This window comes from Buteo buteo, chromosome 5 (assembly GCF_964188355.1).
Source record: "Buteo buteo chromosome 5, bButBut1.hap1.1, whole genome shotgun sequence".
Taxonomy (NCBI): domain Eukaryota; kingdom Metazoa; phylum Chordata; class Aves; order Accipitriformes; family Accipitridae; genus Buteo; species Buteo buteo.
In genome coordinates this window covers 22,208,639-22,230,899 of record NC_134175.1, presented here as the reverse complement: position 1 = coordinate 22,230,899, position 22,261 = coordinate 22,208,639, and the positions used below count along the sequence as shown (strand labels likewise).

The window sequence follows — 22,261 nt, the reverse complement described above, 5'->3', positions numbered from 1 at the left end:
TACTCCAGAGTTAGCAGTCAGCATAACAGACAAATTTGCTATAAACTTTAATAGAAGCAGTTTGTCCTAGATGTAAGTTGTTTGGGTTTGGTTTCTTTGGAAGTACTAACTAAAGTTTACACAAGTCAGTTTAAAGGCTCCCATTGATTTTTAAGAGACTTTTAGCCAGGCCCCAAATTCTCCTTGAGGAGAAGTTAAGTTAAATAACTTTTACTTGAGTGCAGAGATGGCTGGAAATCAGAATTATTGTATTTTGTGGCAAATCCAACCATCAGAAACAGAAAGTCTAAATTAAACATGAAAAATTCCAAGAAATTCAATGGAAAGAAACCTTACACCTATTATTCATAGATTGACTTGGACACAAGGTACATATTAAAATGCTCAGCACGTGTAATTGACTCCGGACCTGCACAAGAGAAAAATCTCTGTAAGAAACTTTTCTGGCAAAACTTAGATCCCTGAAAGGCATAAGAAGCTGGGTGAGCCTTCAGGACAGCTTCATAGGACCCATATGCCTAAATCCTGCACCTGAAACCCATTTTATACACTTAAGTCTTCAGTGAATTGTGGTCTGCATTGCTAAGGATAATTATTATTGATAGCCTGACACAAAAAATTCCAGAAGACTTAAATCCTTCTTACTACAATGTTACCATCTTAGGCACAGCCATACTGGACCTACCAATGTTGCTCTCTTTTCAGGGAAGAGATGGGGGTTAAACCCCAGTCTGAAATGCCTACTGCCCTCCATGAGAAAGGATCTTACGGATAAATGCAACAGCTCCACAGACAAACTGTCCATCTTCAGTGATACTAACTTCAGGATATAATTCATGTGACAAAAGCAGGTCTAGAACCAGTACAGGTTCTCTTCGAACCTGACTTAACTAGATGCTTAGGAAAAAACAGTAGTGTATGGAATACAGGTGGAGTGTTATGAAAATATTATAAAGACTACAAACAGCTATGCCACAGCAATCCAAAAAATATCTCCAAAATGTTTCTCTTCTGTAGAGCTGGCAAAAAAAAAAAATAAAAAAAATTAATTCTAAATAAATAATTAACAGAGAAGATTCTTTTCATTTCTAAGAATTTTTTTTATACTAGCAATAATGGAAAACAGTCTTCTGTGTTGTTAAACAGTGTATTTAAGTTTTTCTTAACAAATAGATACTGGGTTAGATAAAGGTCAATTCTAGGCTGGTATCCCAGCTACAGGAGTGCATGCATGGGGAGATACATAAGAAGCAGGAAAGTACAAAGTGATCAATCCTCCACTGTAGCTTCCCAGTGTTCAACCGCTTGTAGTTTAGGGACTTTCTAAGCCAGATGCTTTTGGTGCATTGTGAAGCTCTCCTCCATCAATTTGTCATTTTGAACCTGCTTGAACCCATTTGCATTTCTGACTGCCACAGCTTTCTGTAGCTGTTAGTGCATGATTTAATCACATGCTGCATCAGAAAATACTTCCATTTATTTTAAACTTGCTGCTATATAGCTATCACTGGGTTTCCCCTATTTCACATGCTGTGAAAGAGAGTGAATATCAGTTCCCTGTTTCTCTCTCCACAACGTTTGGGAATTTACATACATTAAAATATCACTTGCCAGTTACCTTTTTCCAGACAAATCTGATGAATTTCTCATTTTGTGGCAGTCTCTCCATGGGTAGGCATGTCATTCTTGCCTTTCTCTATACCTTTTTAGGCTCTACTGTATTCTTTAATGTATTCTCTACCTAAATATTTTCCTCTTTTCCTAGGGTACTTACGAATATGCCAAAGAATGCAGTTGTGGTAAAATCACCATTGGGCTAGCAACTAATTAATCAGCTTTAATGACTCTTACATGGTCATAGTTTTAGATTATTAAGTAGCAAGTATCTAAATGTAAGCTTACACAGCAAAAAGCTAAGTAAGAGTTACTGGAGAATCATTACAGTCCGGAAAAAACTCTACTGTCTTCCGAAAAAAAGTTTTAGATAGTCATGTTGCATAGACAGATGTAGCATGTATTTAAAACAAATTCTGTCACCACCCTTCAGAACACAAGCTGAAAGAAACTAAGCCTAATTCTTTTTTATTCTAGGTTTGGTTTTTTTCAAAGCTAAAAATGTCACTAAGATAAATACAACTTCTTGAAACAAGACAGCTGGCTATCTTGATACGCTTGCACTGATGAATTCAATTGCAAAAACCTAATCCTTGCAGTTCATAGACTAGTAGTATATGATGGGCAAGGACAACTCAACTGGCTTTTAAAGAAAAAAATCTGTGCGTGAAACAGAAGCAAATAGTCTTTGGAAGAACCTCACTGAGAGGTCTCATAGCTCTACTGCGACTGAAGTTAAAGTCTGACTCTGCAGTTCCTACTTCAAGTTCACTTCATGGGCATAGTCTGCTGTTACTAATGTAATAGAGAGCTGCATTATCCGCTACAGTATTTTGGCACAAAGAACCAGGAAGAAAAAAACCCACATGGTCCCAAAAGTTTGTATTGCATGCAAACAAAGCAGAGAGAGAAGCCTGATAAGAACTGACAGGGAAATATTTTGGTTAAAAGTTACAAAATAATTCAGTAGGCATTACATAACAAATTACACAGCCTTCCTACCCATTTATTAAAATGCCTGTATGTGGCAATGTCAGAAGGAACATGCCAGAAGGAAAACAACATCAGTCAACTCTGTTTAGAACCTCACACAAGAAGGCTTTCAAAGCATTACACGTAAAGAAGGAAGAAATCCAGTTCTTCAAGCGGTGTCTTCTGTTCTCCTGACCTAAAAGTGGCTGCAATTAACATTTTATTTGCAAGCATTTGGTCCTGGATTATTCAAAAGAAAAAGAAATTGCAACACTTGGCAAATAATTTAGCCAACGCATGGTCCATCTTTGGGCTTCTTCAAAAACGGGTCAAGTTCTATGCTCTCTTGCCCTTTCTTTAAGTTTGTCTCCTAACCGTTATACTCTGCTGACTTCAGGCTCCTCATCACAAAAACCCTTTCTTGCTCCAGTTCTGTGGTAAGACCATTTACCTCTTCCTTGCCTTAAAAAAAAACAAACAAACAAAAAAAAACAACCCAAACCCCAACAACTAATGCACATGTATTAGAGAGATTTTCTAAAGCACAAGAGCAGTTACAACCATTTCTCATTAATGCTATTTCAAATTTACCTCAATCTACAAAGCTGTGAACGTTAGCAAAGCAAAATGGGAATAAAAATATTCCAGCTACCTTTTGTTCTTTTTATATAAATGAGTTCTCTTGTTTCTGAAGTCAAATATAGCGCACATGAATGCACTGAAGATTATCTAGAAGGGTTCATATTTTACTTGCAGTGTATGCCAAATGTAATTTGCTGCAGGAAAGGTTTTTAAAGCAAGTCCCTGTTCAGTCCTTTATACTTCACAGCTAGAATGCAGATGCCAAAACACTCCAATGTAAGCAAGTCTGGCTTCCACTGGAATTGCGCTCTCAGATGCTAACCTTGAAACCCGCGGAGCTCTAAAAGATAGCTGGGAAAAAAATGCTTTTAAAAGTATACTTTGACCATCTAAATCTACAGAATTTTAACTTTTTGCTTAATGCAGCGAGACCACTCATGCTTAAAGTACACCTTTAAATAATTGGGAGAGAAATGGGAAAACAGGGCAAAAGTGTTCAACTCCTGCAGAATAGGAGCTTCCCTTACTGCACAACTTCCTTCGCTTTCTTAAACCTCCTTTTTCAGCCGATAAGATCAGCTTAAAGAAAGCAATGGAATACTATTCTGACTATAGATTTATATGAACATATAGACATTTTAGAGTAAAATAAATATAGTAAAACATTGTAAAATTAATTCCCCTGCAAAACATACGATGCTTAAACAGAACTCCTGCATGTTAAAGTCCTGAAAAAATAGAAAAGGTAAAATAAGTTGGGGAGTTTTTTATCTTAATTCCATCTAAAATTTGCATTCAACACCTGATGAACATTTCCTAGGACATCGGAAATTCCTGAAAGATGCAGACAAATAAATTATTTAATTCCCATCCCAAGTGAAAAGTATTTCCCATTCACTAGTATAATGCCAAAGGAAAGCTGTGATGCAAAACACTTTTGTATACCACTGAGACAACCTTGTGGGAAAATGAACGTCACTGTCTGTATGGGGTCCCAACAGCATGCCTTAGAGATGCATAGCCTGCAAATTCTCAAGTTCAGATACCTGCTATCGGACACAACTATGTTACCTAATTTAATTCATCATCTTAACAACTAAATTTAAGATGAATGATGGTATTTTTCATTCTATTTCTAACATAAGACCATTCCAGACCCTTACAGTGATTGGAATAACTTTCTTGTTTCCACATTGGGTCTATGCATAGGCATCCTTTGTTCTAAAGGCAATGCTGCCCTAGAAATTTTCCCTCATACAGTATTCAATCCATTGACCTATCAGTCCATCCTCATTATCTTTCTTTGCACCTGTTCCAGTTTGAATGCACCATTCCTAAGCACAGGAAACCAAGTTTACCCAGTATTTCAGATGAGGCCTTACCAGTTCCTTATATAACAACATTAATACTTTCTTATCTCTGTCAGAAACCTCTCTGCTAATAAATACCATCCCAGGATGTATCTCGAGAAATTTCCTCCAGCTGGAAGACAGATCATTATCAATCTCAGTAGTATTGCTAAATATCAACCTGTAGTGAAAATGCTACGCAGTCATTAAAACTTACCTACCATTTGTGACATTAAAATGTATCTACCACAGAACTGGTACAGTCTGTAAAAACAATGATATGTTCTTTAATTTAAATCCAAGATTGTGTTTTTTCAATTTTTGAAACCGTCACACAATTCCAAGAGAGAATACCATTTCCATACCAGAACAGTTACAAAACTTTGGTCCTGATTTTGTAAAGCATTTATGTAACTTCAGATTGGAAGCATTCCCATCACATTCAGTGGCTGTCTTCAGAAGACTAAAACCACACTTGAATGCTTTGTTGGACTTAATGGGTTAGCATTTCAAGGTGGAACTTTCAAAGGATCCTTGAGACTCTCTTGCACTTAACTACCTCGGTATCCTACGAATGTTAAAGCTTTAAAATGCAAAAAGCAAATATTTTGTTTATCCATTCCTCCTTTGAATGGATATACCAAGATCTAAGAGCTAAGCATATGTTCTTTGCTTCTTGCCTTGAGCTAGAGCTCTGCCCAGTGCATTCACACATTTACAGAAGTGAAGTCTCATTTTCCAGTGTTCTCCTGATGCTTTCCAAGTGCAAATCACTACAAGAGGATCACGCGTGACCATATGCTAAATTAAGTTTGCCCAGGAGACTTCATTCATCGTCTCCCCAGAAACTAGCGATTAGCATATATACTTGCAAGGAGATACCATTTAATTCGAAACCACATAGTTTATTCTTAAAAATTAAACTGGGGAAAAAAACCCCAAACAGATAAACATAATCATAAGGCCATTTCCCCTACCAGATTATAATAAAGGCGGAGGCTTTTAAGATCACGCCCGACCTGTTAATTTCACATAAAGGGTGTTAAACACACGGTGCTGCTCCGCAGCAATCTGTACTCCATTCAGTCTCCAAACACGCCTTCTGTTAACTTGTGACACCGCATATTTTGCTACTCAAGAGCAAAGAAAACCACCGCGGTAGAAGCTACTTACTCTGCCTCCAGGTGCTTCATAAATATTACATAAGAACAGATACGAGCTGCTACACAAAAACTTTGCAACTCCCTGGGAAGCTGCCCCGCTGCGAAATCCACGGGGCACGCACGAGTGCGGGCGGGACCCCGACGCCCCTGACGGCGCCCCACCACAGACCACCACCCCCGCGGCCCGCTCCCCCGGGACCGGCCGGCCGGGCGCCCCCGAGGACGCCCCCTCCAGCAAGCCGCTCGGTCCGGGGACGCACCTTCCCCCGGGGGGCTCCGGGGAGGCAGCGCCGCAGCCCCGTCGCCCTTCCTCGGTGCCGGCGGCGAGCGGAGCGGCAGCCGCAGCCTCAGCCGCGCGGAGGGTGCGCGCAGCCCCTCGCCGCGGGCTCCCACCGCACCGCCGCCCTCCCCGGCTCGCTCCCCTGCCGGCCCCCCGCCGCCCTCCCCGGCTCGCTCCCCTGCCGGTCCCCCGCCGCCCTCCCCGGCTCGCTCCCCTGCCGGTCCCCCGCCGCCCGGCGGGCAGGGGCGCGCCGGGGGGCGGCTGCGGCCCGGGCGACCCACGGCGGCCGGACCCGCGGAAACTTCCCGCCCTTACCTTGATGATGCTGCTCCTCCGCGGGGTGGCCTTGGCCGCCTCCAGCAGGCAGGCGTCTGGGTCGGCTGCCGCCGCCGTCCCCAGGCTGCCGCCGGGGAAGCGCTCGGCGGTGCCGACGGCCGAGACGCCGCTGCGCCGCTCCCGCCTCCTGCCCGCGGCCGCCGCCGGGGCGTCCAGCGAAGCCGGCTCGGGCTCCTCCTCGGCACGGTGAGCGGCGTCGGGAGGGGCGCGGCCCGCCGCCGGCTGCTCCCTGCTGCCGGCAGCCTCTGCCATCGCCCCGGCGACCGGCGGCAACTTCTCCGGGGCGCTGAGAGGGCGTGGGGGACACGCGCACACGGACGGACGGACGGCGTCCCGCGGCGCTCCCCTCACGGCACGGCGGCGGCAGCGCCAACTTTCCCCGGAGGAGCCATCCCCGTCCTCCGCAGCGGAGGGTGCCCGCGCGGAACGCCGCAGCCCCCGCGGCGACGGAGGAACGGGGAGGGTGGCGCGGCTCCGCGCCGCGGGGACGGCGCAAAGTGGCGGGGCGGGGCGGGGGGAAGCGGGGCGGCGGGGCCGGGCGGCGGGGCCGGGCGCCCGGCGGGGCTGCCGCGGGGAACGCCGTGAGGGCGGCGCGCGCGCGCAGGAAGTGCCGCCGCGGCACCGCTCTGTTGTGACAGGAGCCGGGCGTGTTTTGACAGGCGGCGTTGACGGACGCGGCGAAGGACCACTCAGCACTGTGGCGGCCCCCCGGGGGCGCCGCGGCGGCCAATAGTATTTGGTGAAGGGCGTGCCCGCGGGACGCCTGGATGGGCGTTCTGGGCGGGGCGGCGCGGCGAACGGCCGAGGGGCAGGTACGGCGGGAGGGAGAGGGGGGACTGCGCGGGGAGCTGTGAAAGCTAATCGCACCCGCCGCAGCTCCCGTCCTGTCCCGTCCCCTCCGTCTGTGAGGAGCGTGCCGGGAGAGCCGCCTGAGTGCTTCCCCGCGCGTATTTTAGGAAGGTGCCGGCTGCGCCCGTGTCAGGGCAAAAGCCGCGTGTGAGGAAAGGGCGGCTAGGTGAACTCCCCCTCAAGCCCGCAGCCCGCGTAGCCGCGGCGTTCGTGCGGCGGCGCTCGCGTTAGGAGCGCGGCCGAGGAGAGGCGGGGACGCCGCCGGGTCGGCGGCGCGCGGTTAGCGAGGGAGCGCTGCCACCGCCGGCCGCGGGGCTGGGTGTCGCGAAGGGGAGCGCCGCGCTCGGGCCCCCGCTGCTGCGGGCGGGCCAGCCGAGCGGGCGCGCGGCGCGAGGGGGCTGTCGCAAAAGACGGCAAAGACTCGCGTGGGGACCCTCCGTCGCTTGAAAATGAGCCCACGACGAGGCGAGTCGTGCGGGGCTGCGACCTCGCCCCGCCCGCTCCCCTCAGCTCGCTCCCCTCAGCTCGCTCCCCTCAGCTCGCTCCCCTCAGCTCGCTCCCCTCAGCTCGCTCCCCTCAGCTCGCTCCCCTCGCGGCCGCCGGCGCGGGGCGGGGGCCCTCACCCGCCGCGCCCCTCGCAGCCCCGGGCCCCGCGGGGCCGCCGGCGCTCGCCGTTGCAGGGCCGACACCGCCCCCTGGCGGTGCGGTGCGGAGCGGCCGGTCCGGTTCCTGCGCCCCGCTCCCGCCGCGGCCCCGGGACCAAGTACCGTCCCGGGTGCGGTGCCTCAGCGGGAGGCGGAGAAGAGGAGCCATCCGGGAAAGGTTATCCCCAGGCAGCCAGGCCAAGAGCCGTGGTCAGCCCTGAAGAGTTAGTGCGAGCGTGGTGGTGTCCTTCACGATTCTTCGGGTGGTGTTTAGTTACAAGGAGATGATCTGCGTGGAGACCTCGGGAAAGATGGGGTAAGGGGGAGTGCAGCAAGGGTAAAAGCAAAGGAAAGAGGAAAGCAGGAGAGACAGTTGAGAAAGAGATATAGAAATAGAATAGAGATATAGAATATAGAGGTATAGAAAGATGGAAAATAGGAGGGGTAGGGCTGGGCAAGCTGAGAGTCACTGGAGGTGTAAGACTACTCAAAATTACAGCTATCGGCTTTAAAGGCAGTAAGACTCAGTGGAAAATTTCATTTCTGTCTGGTTTCTAAAGTAATTTCCTAATGAATGTGTTGGGCACCTGTTGGGAGTCAATGGTTAAGCAGGAAAGAGTAAGAGGTAACCTCCTTACCCCAGCCAGTCATTAGCTACTAACAAATGCCTAGCTACAGGACATAATTGCCACTTAAAGGATGTGAAATTTTTCAATATGTATATGCATTATATAATATTTATAATTCCATGTAAAAAACCCCAGAACTTCTGTCAAGGTTACCAAGGCATTTATCATGTTCAACGCAAAGAAATGCTAATTGGGGGACAGATGTAAATACCACTGAACTTTTTTTCATGAGCTTCCATCTAAATTTGATGTGAAAAACATGTCATAACACATGTATACAACAGTTGTTTAGGGTTTTTTTTAGTGAGAAAGGCAATAAAATAAGTAACCCTAAAAGAAGATACAAAATAGTCACATTAAAGAAACATTTATCTTAAAAAATACTGGAGAGGAAAGTCTGGTAAGGGAGTGGAGGACTCAGCCCCAGCCTGCATTGTACAGGAGACAGAACATGATACCAAGTCACTGCAGCAAAAGGGGGGGGGGGGAACAAACCAAATAAAAGCTTATGGTTGTGTATCCACATACTGTCACACAGACTGATCTAAGACTAGTTGAAAGAGAATGGAAAAGGTAACTACCATGCAGTATGTTATTAGAGGGAATTACTACTTCATGTAGAAATATGTTTTCATATATCTTGTGAAATCATGTGAAGTTTAATCACTGGTTTAATTATTTGAAAACAGCAAAGTATTCTCATAGCTGGAGTCTGCTGCATCTACCAGAAACTGTCTGTAGCATGTTGCACAGACAGATGCATATAACATATTAAAGAACTTTATCCTTTCTAGGATATGTCTTACACATTTCAAATTAGAGGGGCATTTGTTGTCCAATGCATTTGTCTTCTGAGATCAAAAGTTTAAAATAATTTAATTCTCACCTTAAATTACAGCCTTTGATATCTGAAGTCTTTAACTGAAAAGAGTTAACTAAGAGACAAGGGGTTTCGTTAAATTAAAAAAAAAAAAAACATTTACACTGCTTGATTCAATGTCTCCTAATTTTTTTGTTAATTCTTGTTTTGCCTTGCTTCCTACTTTGTTGAAAGACCCTCACTATACTTACACATCCCATTTTATTTTCTAGGTAGTATAAATGTTGTGTCTTCTCTAACTTAGCAAGAAGTACTTTTGTGATACGCCTCTATCTTAATGATGTCCTTGTTCCAGCTGAAGTCACTGATGAATTCTTTTCACTGTCTGATAGTCCTTTCAGGCTAATCCAGTGTTTTTAATAATTAGAATACTTCAGTTATGGAAGATTCCTGCCAATTCTTAGCTCTGAGGCATAATCCTTAATTTTAGCAGTATTGTTTGCCCAAACAGATATGCCAATTAAGTATGAGAAAGGGTAAAATCAGGACCTCAATTAGCTCATGTTTAATCCTATTTTACAGCCACTGCTTGCTATATAGACACAGGCCCAAGCCCTTGGAGTGGAATGTATTGATTTCTCTGTGGAGATCAGTGTATATAAAAAGATCATTAGCACTGCAAAGAGCCACCCAAAAGTTAGCAAACACCAGTATTAAGGTTAGTGGTCCCAGTGTGCAGTTTAATATCCTTTGGTGCGAATGTTGTAATCATGTATAAAATGCTATAGGACTGTGGCTTCTCTCACTGCATGGGATAATCCCTGTGAATGAGACTGCTTCCTCACCTGGAGCCCTATCCCAGTTCTTCTCATCTTCCTCCAGACAGGACATTTTACTGTCGCCCACCTCCTTGTCCTCTGAGCTGCAGCAAGGTGTTCTGGCACTCAGCGTCTCTTCTTCTCCCTCCTTCCCCTACCTGGATCCTCCTAGTTACTGCTACCATCTTTTGCTCACCAGCTGCTGTGGACCACTCAGCACAAGAGATCTGGGAGGACTACTGGACACCCTTGTCAGAATGGTTGCGGCATTTTTTGCCACTGTTGGGGGTACTTCTTTCACTGCTCCTGCTAGGGACTTACTTTACCCATTTGCTCCCTCTCCTGCAGGCTCAGCTCTTACCACTGTGTGTTCAACCAACATAGTTTCCTTCACCCCCAACCTGGGCGTAGTGATGGATCACTGCAAGCAGGAGAGAACGTCGTTGATCATGGCTCTGCTCGTTGATTTTGACAGTGATACAGCACAACTGCTCCACAGCTGCAGAGAAGACTGAATGGAGCTCAGGTTAGGTAGTGCCTGGCATGAAAAGGGGAGTAAAATCTGAGATACAGAGATTCTGTAAACAAATTTTTCAGAGGCATAGCAGGTAGCAACATTTGAACCAAATTTTGTAGGCAGGAAAGAGCACATCCCTGATAAGGAAGCTATTCTTATACCAAATCTAGCATCAGTTGTAAAAGAAGGTGACACAAGAGTTTTTCTAAGGGAGGATGGTAAAATGTCACATGTTGGTTTGTTTTTGTAAAAAAATTAAAAAACCTTTTTTTCATATTCTTATTTTCAAGGGTAGATGTTTGACAAGAATCCATTTCCCTTACAAAAAATATGAGTCATCCACCCACCTTCAAATTTTTGGCCAAAGGGATTGACGTTTGGGAAGTTAACAACTAACTGAAAATAAGGTTTTTAATAGACAGCATCAGATAATCCCAGAAGTGGTGCTACAACCTAGGCAAAACATAGATAGAGTTTATTCATTTGTGGAACTAGTGAAGCTTTCTCAAGTTCCCCATATTTAGCTGCAAGTTCCTTAAGTTTAGGGGAAGGAAGAGAAGGTATGTTGTACACATTGTAACAGGAATTGTCTTGGGGATTTGGAGGAGTCTTAAAGATGAATTCTTATTCAAGTCTAATGATACTTAATAATAATGGCTTTTGTTTAAGGTAGGTGGTAATTCCACTTAATGAGAACATTTACCAATGACTAGCTTTTTCACAGAGCTCTTTTTAACTTCTCTGATCATTGCTTTTAGTATTTCTTTGGCTGTAACACATGCATAGAAATCTTAATTGTAGTTGTTGCTACCTTTCAGGCTATGTGAACTTACTTGTTAACTGCTATGAACAGTATGATCCAATAGGTGTATGCCATTTCCCCCTTTCTTTGGTAATTACCTATCAACAGGTACAATTTCATGCCAGCATACTATGTCACAGCCTCTCACAATCTTGCTAGCTCAACGGAGATATTCAGTGTTAGAAATATATGTGGCACCATGGTTCCCATGCACTTACATGCAATTTTTGGGGAACATTTGGATTATCATGAACTATGCAGCTGCTGGGAAAGCAGCATTAGTGTTAAATGATACTTACTAGCCAGGAATTCTTCTTACTGAGGATAGAAAGCATTCTGGTAATATCCCAATTAAAGAGCTACTGTTATGGTCTCTAATCTTGCCAGCTCAAAAGAAAATTGCTAGCAACATCAACAGTAGCCATATTCATATCTACTTTGCAGTTAAAGACTTTGGAGGAAATTTGGTCAGTATACCAGGCATGGAATTTAGGCTATTCTTCTGGCAGTTAATCAGACACACAACCTTCTCTTAACATGCGCACTCTAAAAGAGTTTGCATTGCTCAACTAGGTTTTGTCATGACCAAGTTAAATCATATGCAGCCTGGACCACTGAGGGGATATGCACTAGCCTGACCATCAGGAGAAAAGATTACTCATTTGAATTCATTCTGGGGGCTCCTGACAATGATGTGAGGAAAAGTATCAAATAATCTAATAGGAGTGGATTTGTACAGGGAAAGCGTTGGTGCTGAGAGCCTGACATCCATACCATAGGCCTTTTGGGTGGGGGTTACTTGAGAAAAGCCCTAGTCCAGTCCCATGGATAGAATAGCTGCACACTCGAGTACAGTAGCGGCATTCCTGTGGCACAATATCTCTTTTAGTATCAGCTGAGAAGTCAGTTTGCACACTCAGAAACTGCTCTATGATGTGATCCAAGTAGGTAAGTTAGGGTGATCAGGAGATTTGCTTCAAAATTGCACCCTTGATCCAAACAAAAATGCTAAACCAGGTGCACCCAAAGTATGTCAGTATTAGAACTACATTGCTATCTTTAGAACACCTGTGCCTGACTGGCTACCCAAGGAAAGAGTATAAAGAGCTATGCCCATATCTGCCTCATTTCAAAGAAAGCTGGTTTCCTATGAAAAAAGTCAAGGCAGTGTTGCCCAGGAATATTTTTGACAGCTTTGACACTGGCTTAAAGTGGTAGTAGATGCGAGCAGAGAACAGGTACCCTCTAAAGTCTATTCTTTCTATAATGGAACTAAAGTTATAGGCAGACTTTGGCCTAGTCTTTAATACCACTTGCAAATACAAGCTTACATGTAGCTAGATAGATGGATTCAAAAACTTGGTAAAAACATTTATGCCTGTTTCTCATGCATGCAAATTTGGCCCATCTCTAAATTCATTAGAAAAAGTAATCTCAAAGAAAAAAAAAAAGCTATATAATTATGATCAAAATGTAATCCTCAAAATAACTTAAATTCCTCTGGTATTAATTGAACAGGATTTTAAGAAGATTCAAAATGCTTTCCATCAGGGATGAAGTATATTTAATCTCTTATTGCAAAATCTCTTGTTCCTTAATGGCAGGTTAGAAGATATTCTAAGGACATGGAAAAGAAAGGCTCATGACTAATCTATGTAAGCTTATTTTCCTGAAATTTGCCACTGTGGGAGTACTAACATGCGTAAATTGAAAGCATTGTTAACCACTGTTTATCTATATTTTTTCTGAGTAGGGTTAAATAAGCTGGTAGTTGAAATCCGTAGCCTATACTAACTCCCACTGTAGTTTGCAGCAGGATTAGCAGAAGTGAAGCATTCTGCAAATAAAGGGCCAGGAGAGCTTTACTCCCAAATGCAGAGTTTTACAGACAAATCCACAGTAAAAGTGGAAAAATATACCTGTATTTATACAGGTATACACCATGGTATAAATACCATGGTATTTATACACCATGTTTACATCGTGGTTTGGAAGAATCCTCTAATTTCAACCAGTTACCCTCTCTTTGTCTAATCTCAGATGTACAGTCCGACTCAGTAGCAAGATTTGGGGAGGTTAAAAACTGAAGTATAGTAACTCTTCAGGTGATACTGCTGTTGTCAAAAGACAGCAGGACTTTTCCCGTATATACTCTGCAAGTGTGATGTCCAAAGATGCCAAGAAGTGTTTTTATGAGCAGATATTACACACAGTGAGGCTCACTGAACCATACTTGAACACAGCACTTCTCAAAGGTTTGTGATTTTGGGGAGGGTAGGAAAAACGGAAGGAAGAATGATGTCTCTTGTTTTGTAAATCCCCAGGTCCATAGTGTGGGCCAAAATTTACACTGAATTATTTCCTATGAGCTGCTACAAATAAAACAAATTGAATTTAAATTACCTATTGGTCCAAATAATTAGAAACTCTTGATTTGAATGGAAGGCAAAAGGTAAAAACCATTTCAGAGCTCACAAATGCTCTGAGATTGTATTCTACAAAATGCAGAAAAAGAATGAATTGCACATTTAGCAAAATAAAAAAGAAATAAAGAAAAAAAAATCCCCTAATCACTCACACAGGCAAGATAAGTGATCTTATAAATCTTGATTCTAACTGAAACATTAATATGGAAAAATGTCTTCATGTTACATTAAACCAAGTCAAATTTACTGTTAAGTAGGGAAACATTAGCAATCCTTTTTAAAAATCAGTGCTTTGAGTTCCTGTTCTTCCTACATATCTAATAATATTTAAATAATAATAGAAATTTTCAGAGGAAGGGGCCTTCTTTGTATAGTTATTTGAGATCTCCAGATAAAATACTCTGTTTCCTTATACAAGTACATTGTGATGAAGTGTTGCACATTAAAGTTTGCCAGGATTATTTCTCTAAAATTGATTAATAAATATCAGAAACCAAGTATTTAAAAAAGGATATCAAAGTCTGAGGTTTTGTCCTGGTTTCAGCTGGGATAGAGTTAATTTTCTTTCTAGCAGCTGGTATAGTGTTATATTTTGGATTCAGTATGAGAAGAATGTTGATAGCACACTGATGTTTTCAGTTGTTGATAAGTAGTGTTTAGACTAAGTCAAGGATTTTTCAGCTTCTCATGCCCAGCCAGCAAGAAGGCTGGCGGGACTCAAGAAGTTGGGAGGGGACACAGCCAGGACAGCTGACCCAAAGTGGCCAAAGGGATATTCCATACCATGTTACGTCATGCCTAGTACATAAACTGGGGGGAGTTGGCCTGGGAGGGTGCAGATCGCGGCTCGGGAACTAACTGGGTGTCAGTCGGTGAGTGGTGAGTAATTGCATTTTGCATTGCTTGTTTTGTATATTCCAATTCTTTTATTGTTATTATTGTCATTTTATTATTGTTATTATAATTATTTTTTTTTCCTTTCTGTCCTATTAAACTGTACTTATCTCAACCCACAAGTTTTACTTTTTTTTTACTGATTCTCTCCCCCATCCCACTGGGTGGGGGGGAAGTGAGTGAGTGGCTGCGTGGTGCTTAGTTGCTGGCTGGGGTTAAACCACGACAGGTCATAAAACGTACTACTTTCACCTCTGCAACTGGTATTTTACATTTGCAATTCTCCTTTTCACCATTAAATTCCATATTCCTTTCAATCAACTAACAGGGAAATTAAATCAAACCATAATGCATAGAATGAGACCAAGCATAAACTTTTCTTCCTGTACTTAGCTGCCTTCATTCTGTTTCAGTTCTCTTTCGACTCCTATTAGGTACTTGTGTGGAGGAGAAGGGAAAACACTGGAAAAGACAACACTTCTTGGTGTGTTTGATATCTTTGTAACCATCCTGAATTGATGCCATTTGGGGCTGCAACTACAGAAGCTCTTCATTCACTGGAGAAAGGCAGATGGTAGGTTGGTATATATTCCATTCCATACGGTTCTATACAATATAGTGTGAGAAAGAACAAGACAAAATGAAGTGAAGGTTGATTGTTTTACTGCTATGTTCAACCATTCAGAATAGTGTTTCTAAGCAATAAGTTATGTTATGTTATACTTTTCTTTCACTTTTATATATAGAAGTTTTGAGTAGCAGATAGTAGAACAAAAACAACAGGAATGTGTGGGGATATATGCAAGTATTGCTCCATAAATGAGGCACTTCCTAAAACAGAAGCAGCTGTCTTATCTGAATCTGAAAAACTGCATGTACAGAGTAAATTACCACATGCACAAAAAAGAAACAAGAATAAATCATAATGTGCAACAATAAATTGGCTTGGCTCTTTTACTGTATTTATGTGTGTCATTCTACTTCAAATCACTGAAGTCAATTGAAAAGCTCCTGGCCTTTTGGACTACTGGATCTAAAACACAGTAAAGAAAATTACAACATGAGTCTTACAAGATTTCCCCAAGTATGTGGAATAGATTAGCAACATCCTATCTGCAGTGAGATTCTTCTTCCTTCTTTTTTATTTGGAATCGATACCTAAACATATAATGACATTTGAAGAATCAAATTGTGGAAAAGGGTAGGATTAGAACCCAGAGCCATTTTCTTAGATGGCAGCCAAATGAATTGGGAAAGGAAGAACCTGTTAACCTTATAAGAACCCTTTAACATCATGGCAGCATATAGGTGTTATTAAATTGCACTTATATCCATGTAGCTTTGCACTTCCAGAGCAAGCAAAGCGTGTTACTTTATCTTTCTTGTAAGTATTTTTTTTCCTACCTGTGTTTCATAATACATGTCAATTGTTTTTATCTTTTCTATTCGTTTATTTCTGTCTGCAGAATTTTATATTCAGTTCAGTGAAACATGTAAAACATAATATTATGACAACTGCAAAAGAATATTAAAACCTAAAATTTATCACACTCAGGGTAAGCATTAAATTTTTGTTTGACTAAACGAAACACAGTAGAGAAAAAATGAGAGGAAGAGCCCATCAAGTCTGTCACACTAAGTTAAAGTAAATGAGGAGTCTGATAATTTTCTCTTCACTCAGCTAACTGGAGATCTATTAATATTTCCATGTGACACATATCTATCGTTTTTTATTGGAGGTCTATCCTTTTATAATACATAAAGGAATCGTATTTCTCAGTAGACATATTTAGTATTTCCTATTAATAACCACATTATCAGATTTAACAAAGGATTGTAATACAATTCTTCCATTTGCTTGGGACATTTGTTGAAGTACTGATAAGCTTTACAATTTTACTCAGATGCTACTACATTTATAACTACTTTTCCAGATCTGGCACTTTTAACAGAATCTTTCATATTTTAATTGTGACAAGTTTCATCAGCAATGGAACTTTTATGCAGCAGTTTCCAGTAAGTAAGTTACATGTAAAATAAATGCACATAAATGCTTTTACAAATAAAGCATATATACTCTAAACTCTGAAGTGAGACAGAAAACAAGCTGGTCTTACATAGTGACTTAGTTCCAATAATCTTTGTCATGCTGACCATTACTTTTGGAAAATAAGGTGTTTTTAAACTAAGCTATAAAATCTAGTTATGTCTTCAAATTTGGAAGAAGTCATTCATTGCCCTGATACATTTTGAGCTAGAAATCATCCATAATGATGTTAATATTCTGCAAGGATGGACTGAGTGAGGATGCTTTTGTTACGTAGTAACAATCTACCACCCTGGGAAAACACTGTCAGGAGAGTAGTCCAGTGTACTGACCATCCAAGTCTCCTGTTCCTCTGGATCATCCATTGCTGAGCGTGGGGAAAATGTGAAACGGGAAGCAAATGAGCAACTCACACCAGAGTAGAGCAGCTCAGCTTGATGAAGCCATAGGAAACAGTGTGCAAACCCCACTCACCCACCACAGTACCCAGCCCTCAGACCCCCCCTGAGTTCAACAGAGCCCCAAGCACCCTGCAGTACTCATAATAGACCCCTGAGCTACCCAGTACCTCCCCAATGAACCTAGTACCCCCTAAAGCCCCCATATACTCTCCCAGTGCCCCCAGTACCTCTGAGAGCCCTCCTAATACTATTCTGGAGTCCTGCAGTACCCTGAGTACCCAGTACCCTGCCAGAGCTCCCCAGTACCCACCCTGTGATGACTGCAGGGGTTAAAGGGGTAGTGGATACCAGTGCAGCCATTATGAGGAGGAAAGGGAGACGGAGACAAGAGGAAGTGAGCAAGAGTATTTTTAGGGCAACCTGAAACGAAGTAGGAGGTAGAGATGAATGGCAGAGAGAATGGTGGAAATTGGGATGGGGTGAGGAGTCATGGCTCATCTAGAAGGGAGATGTACCGAACTAATCCAAGAAAGGGAATGGTGTGGGGAAAGGGCCTGTAAGATGGAAATGCCATATCAGAGAAATACACACACCCATTTGAATAAATGGAAAAGTTCCCAGAAACGAGTAATTTCCTTTTGCATTTTTCACATGGCACTGACCATAATTTTTTTACTCAGTGGCACTCCTTAGGTGACCACCATAATATGGGTCTAAGCACTGTTAACTCTCTCACAAGGTCTCCTCAAAGTCTTTGAATATATAAGAGTGCTTGGATTTTTGATTGTTCTGGTTAAGGCTCAGGGTGTAGAGAATCCGCTCACAAGCTCGTGAGAGAAATCACTGTGTATGTCTTCATAAATTACAGATTTTTTTTTAAATACAGTTGTAGTCTATGCAACAGAGACAGAAGCCAATCTTTTAATAACATCCTGAGAGACATTTTTATGAAATTGAGAGCAGGAAGTAAGTAATCTTTTATCAGGTACAGTCTGGCTCTCTCTGTCTGACAACAGTGTATTAACACTCATACTTCCATTGAAGGATCTTAAGATGCTGGTAGGAAAGCTAGCATTATTATCTACAGATGAGTAATAGAAGCAAAAAAGTTAGGATGTCTTTTCCAAGGTCAGGGAATCAATCAGTGAAAAAGCAGTCTGTTGCCAGGCCCATGTATTGCTCATAAAATCATCCTTGTCTTTTTGTGTCTGGAGAGTTCTTTTCTTCCTTTCTGCTCCCAAATAATTTTTTCTCCCTATTTTTCTCTCTTGCTTTATTCAGTTTATCTTTCCTCACTTAACCTCTGACTTTCTCTGATGCTATAAAAAAGGACAAGTTCCTGTAGGCTCTTGCCTACAGGAACCAGCACAGTCAGACTCTTGTCTTTGTCCAGCACTGCCTTTTAATTTGTGGGAGAGAACAGTAGGAGAGATCATTTCATGGTGCGTATATTGCTGACATGCAGAGCCAAGAAAAACAGTTGCACTCCTGACTTCCTTTGAGAGTGACTCCCTTAGCCAGGATACTAATCCATTAATGAAGCAGCCACATGGTGCTAGGGCAGCCCAGCAACTTTTGTTGTAATATTTAAATCCTGTATGCATGACAACATTTTTTGCCAGCTCTGCTAGTAATCTTGTAAAATTTATAGATGTGTTGGATTTTCAGGTTTTCAGTTTTTAAATTATCAGAATAAAAAATAGCTCCATCTTTCTCATTTATTTGCGAAAGTCCTATTTTTGTCACAGTTGCCTTATTTTAAATGTAAATGTCCCAGATTTAGGTTTTTTAACTTGAGGAGGAGGTGTAATGTAGAAGATCCAACAATTAAAACTATGTAAAATACACTTTCATGTCTCTGAATATTTCTGTATTCTTTCAGCTGTTCTGACTTCAAATTCCCCAAATCAAGATATGAAGCACATGAAAGGCTTGGCCTGTTCTGCCTTTCACATCATTAAAACATAGTGCTGTTCTCAGGATAAGCTTTGTTGCTGTCTGATAAATAGGCAATGAATGCAATTCAGCAGAGTTCTGTAATCTCGCAAAATAACTATTTCTAAAAAATCTCATCAGCTCTGCTAAAATTGCCTTTACTTTTTACAGTTTTCTCAGCTGAAAAAAAAATCGCTACTAAGAGTTAAGCATTTTATTGTTATATATTACAGGCACAGAATTATTAGAAACTCTCTTTTTTTTATTCCTTGTGGTAACAGTAATGTTGCAGAAGCTGGTAGATGTTGAAGCAACACCAGAGAAGTAAGGAGGAGTGTAGGGTCCTGTCAGGACTGCAAGTCTGTGTCCTGCCTATGCTCAGTGAGAGTTAAGTGATGTAATTTATATGGAAAGTGCTGTTGGGTTTAGGTTGGTTTGGTATAATTTGCATAAAGCAAACTTAAGCAAGACACAAAGATTTGAATTCAAATAAAATATATTTTATGTAGACATTATCAAGATAATCTTCCTTGAAGTTTTTATTTTAAAGCACCCCAAAAAACTAAAACAGGAGAGTAGCTAACGATAAATTGACCCTACAGTGATCCTGACATTGTATTTTGGGGTTGAGCTGCTCTGACATAGCCAATGAATGTTTGATCACTTTGAAAAACGGCTTTCCTGCTGGGGTGGTTCTCCCGGCGTGCATTTGTCTTGCATTCCAGCTCTTGCCATCATCAGATCAAGGATTTTTGTCAGGTTGTGCCTTGTTGATTATGAGCTTGATGTTTGAATCACTCTTTTCTTCCACCCCTGTTTAGCAGCTGAGCGACTTTCAGGGCAATCTGCGTCTGCAAGCAGGATGAAATTATGGAACAGGTTGTAGTGCTGTTCATTAAATGACCACAGAAGTACACCTGTCACATATGTTGCTATTGGTGCTTCTCCTACAGTTTGGTAAGGGCTGAAAAAAAGAGTTGGAATATTTTGAGGAGTGGTCACAAAGGTGAGTGTTACTTTTTAGTCCTCTCTGCTAGCAGACCCCAGATTACATCTCTAAGGTCCTCCCAGGCCTGCTGTTTTCAGGGCAGACTGCCTGCTTGGGAGTCTCTCTGGGAACCTTGAGAAGTCTCTTTGAGTTGAGGTAAGAACCTTCACTTCTTCATGCTGACAATTGTAAAGTCTAAACCGTGGTTTTGCTTCCATCAAGTATGGCCTGGTGACCCAGGGAACACCCTCACTGGGCATTTTTGTATTTCTCCAGCTGAGGCCAGGTGAAATGCATGACCCTATCTTCCCCCCCCTTTCATTCCCTGGTTGAGGGGATAAAAACCCAGCCGGAATTTGCTACCTGTGTCCCCAGCTAGTGGGGACAGGCCTGGAGGGAGGTTCCTAGGTTGCCCCAGCGCTTCATTGTGCCATTCCTAGGGGTAGCACCGGCAACCTCCTTCTCAGAACTGCCACCCGAAGCGGGCAGGACGCCGGCCACGGCTCCTGTTCCTGTGCGGGGGCTCGCCGGTGACACGATACCCGCGGGGAGGGGAGGGGGGAGGAGAGGAGACGGGTCGCCTATGACCTGCCGGTACCCGGGCACAAGCAGCTGGGCAGGCCGGCGGGAAGCAGCCGGGGCTCGGGAGACGGTACCGGCTCCGAGGCCGGCGGCGGCAGGCAGCTCCGCCGCTCCCGGCGGCGGGGGGCAGGCGGCAGCCTCCCAGGGCCCTGAGGCGGGGCGGGCGGTGAGCGACGGCGCCAGCAGGTGCCGGGGAAGGGGCGGGGGAAGAGGTGCCGACGGCTGGCTGCCGGTGGGGCGAGGGAGGCGCAGGGATCCCGTAAGGGGAGGCGAGGCGAGGCCTCTGGCGTGCGGGGGAGAGGGCGCGAATTTGCAAGGGGGAGACTTCCCCGGGGGAAGGAGGGGTGCCGGGCAGCGCGGGGCCAGCTGCGCTCGCCGCGGCGGGGGCGCCCGCCTTCTTGCCGGGGGCGCTAGGGCGAGGAAGGGCTGCTCCCTTCCTCCTCGACGTCCCTCCCGTCACCGACCGCTGCCGCCGGGCTGCGTCGTCCGCCGCCCGTTGCAGGCTTCTCTCCGCTGGTGCTCGTCGGCCGGGCACGAGGCGGGGCCGAGGAGCGCGACGCGTGCCGGCAACGTGCCGGGGCTGAGGCGGCGGCGACGGACAAATGGAGCCCGAGGGCGCGGTGAGGAGCCTGGCGGGGTGACGAGGCCGCCTGCCCGGGGGGCCGGGGAGCCGCTCCGGCGAGAGGGCAGGGAGCGGCGGCGGGGGGTGGAAGCGCAGCCTTCCCGCCAAGGCGGCCGTTGTTGGCGGCGGAGGCAGTTGCCGCCCTTGTCCCCACCCCCGCGGGATGCCGCCATTTCCTCTGTGGTGCGGCGCTCTGGGGTGGCTTCGGGTTCTGGTAAACCGCTCCCCCTGCCTCGGATGTACAGCGGTACATGATACCTGGAAGGATGGGTGTCCAATTTCGGACACTGTAGGATTCGGACTGTAAAAAAGGGATTGTTTAGGGAGTAAGGTGATGGGATTAATCGCCAGGCCTTTGTCGTGTTTGGCTGCCTGGCTGTGGATGTGGTCAACACAAAAATGAAACTGTATCAATTCTGGTAAAGACCGGTTGGCAAACACACTAAATAATCCATAAAAATACTGATGAATATACGTGTCTCCCCCCCACCCCCCAAACGTGGATGAAAAGTGAGTTTAAAAACCTGTAGAAACACAAAATGATTAGGCAAGTGACATGGCGTTAGCACATAGAATTATTTTTTTTAATACTGTTTTCGTAACTGCTACACTGGCATTAAAGAGAGGAAACGATGTTTGAGATGGCTATCAGAATACAGATTTTAACCGTTTCAAAATTCATTGGGTTACTGTATTGGAGTTCACAAGTGATGTGTTTAATTCCTCATTTCTTCCATTTGGGATTTGGGTTGTTTGGCTTTCTTAATAAGACTTATAACTCTTAAAACTTGTATGGAGAAAATGAAGTTCGAGATCTTTGAGGTAAGGAATACATTTTGGCTGTGGTGTTAATTGTTAGTTGATAGTTAAACTCAGATATTTTAGTGCTGTACGCAATTGCCAGATGATTATACAAGTAGAATATTGTATTTGGTGTGAGAGGTGAGGAAAGTAACCTGTTTCATCATCCTTCAAAAGTTGTTCTTGGCAG

The 22,261-nt window shown here is 43.9% G+C and overlaps 2 protein-coding genes across 3 annotated transcripts in view; one reads left to right on the top strand and one right to left on the bottom strand.

Moving 5' to 3' along the window:
* The window catches only part of PLCL1 (phospholipase C like 1 (inactive)), a 212,248-nt gene extending 205,455 nt beyond the window's left edge, over positions 1-6,793 (bottom strand). Inside the window, exon 1 of the mRNA XM_075028078.1 lies at positions 6,276-6,793. Coding sequence (XP_074884179.1) covers positions 6,276-6,548 — 273 coding nt within the window. The 5' untranslated portion in view covers positions 6,549-6,793. The remainder of the gene's footprint in view (positions 1-6,275) is intronic.
* A 14,457-nt stretch (positions 6,794-21,250) lies between these two features.
* Positions 21,251-22,261, top strand: part of BOLL (boule RNA binding protein) — a 33,856-nt gene continuing 32,845 nt past the window's right edge. For both annotated transcript variants that reach the window (XM_075028068.1, XM_075028067.1), the window contains exon 1: positions 21,251-21,268. In XM_075028068.1, coding sequence (XP_074884169.1) covers positions 21,251-21,268 — 18 coding nt within the window. The remainder of the gene's footprint in view (positions 21,269-22,261) is intronic.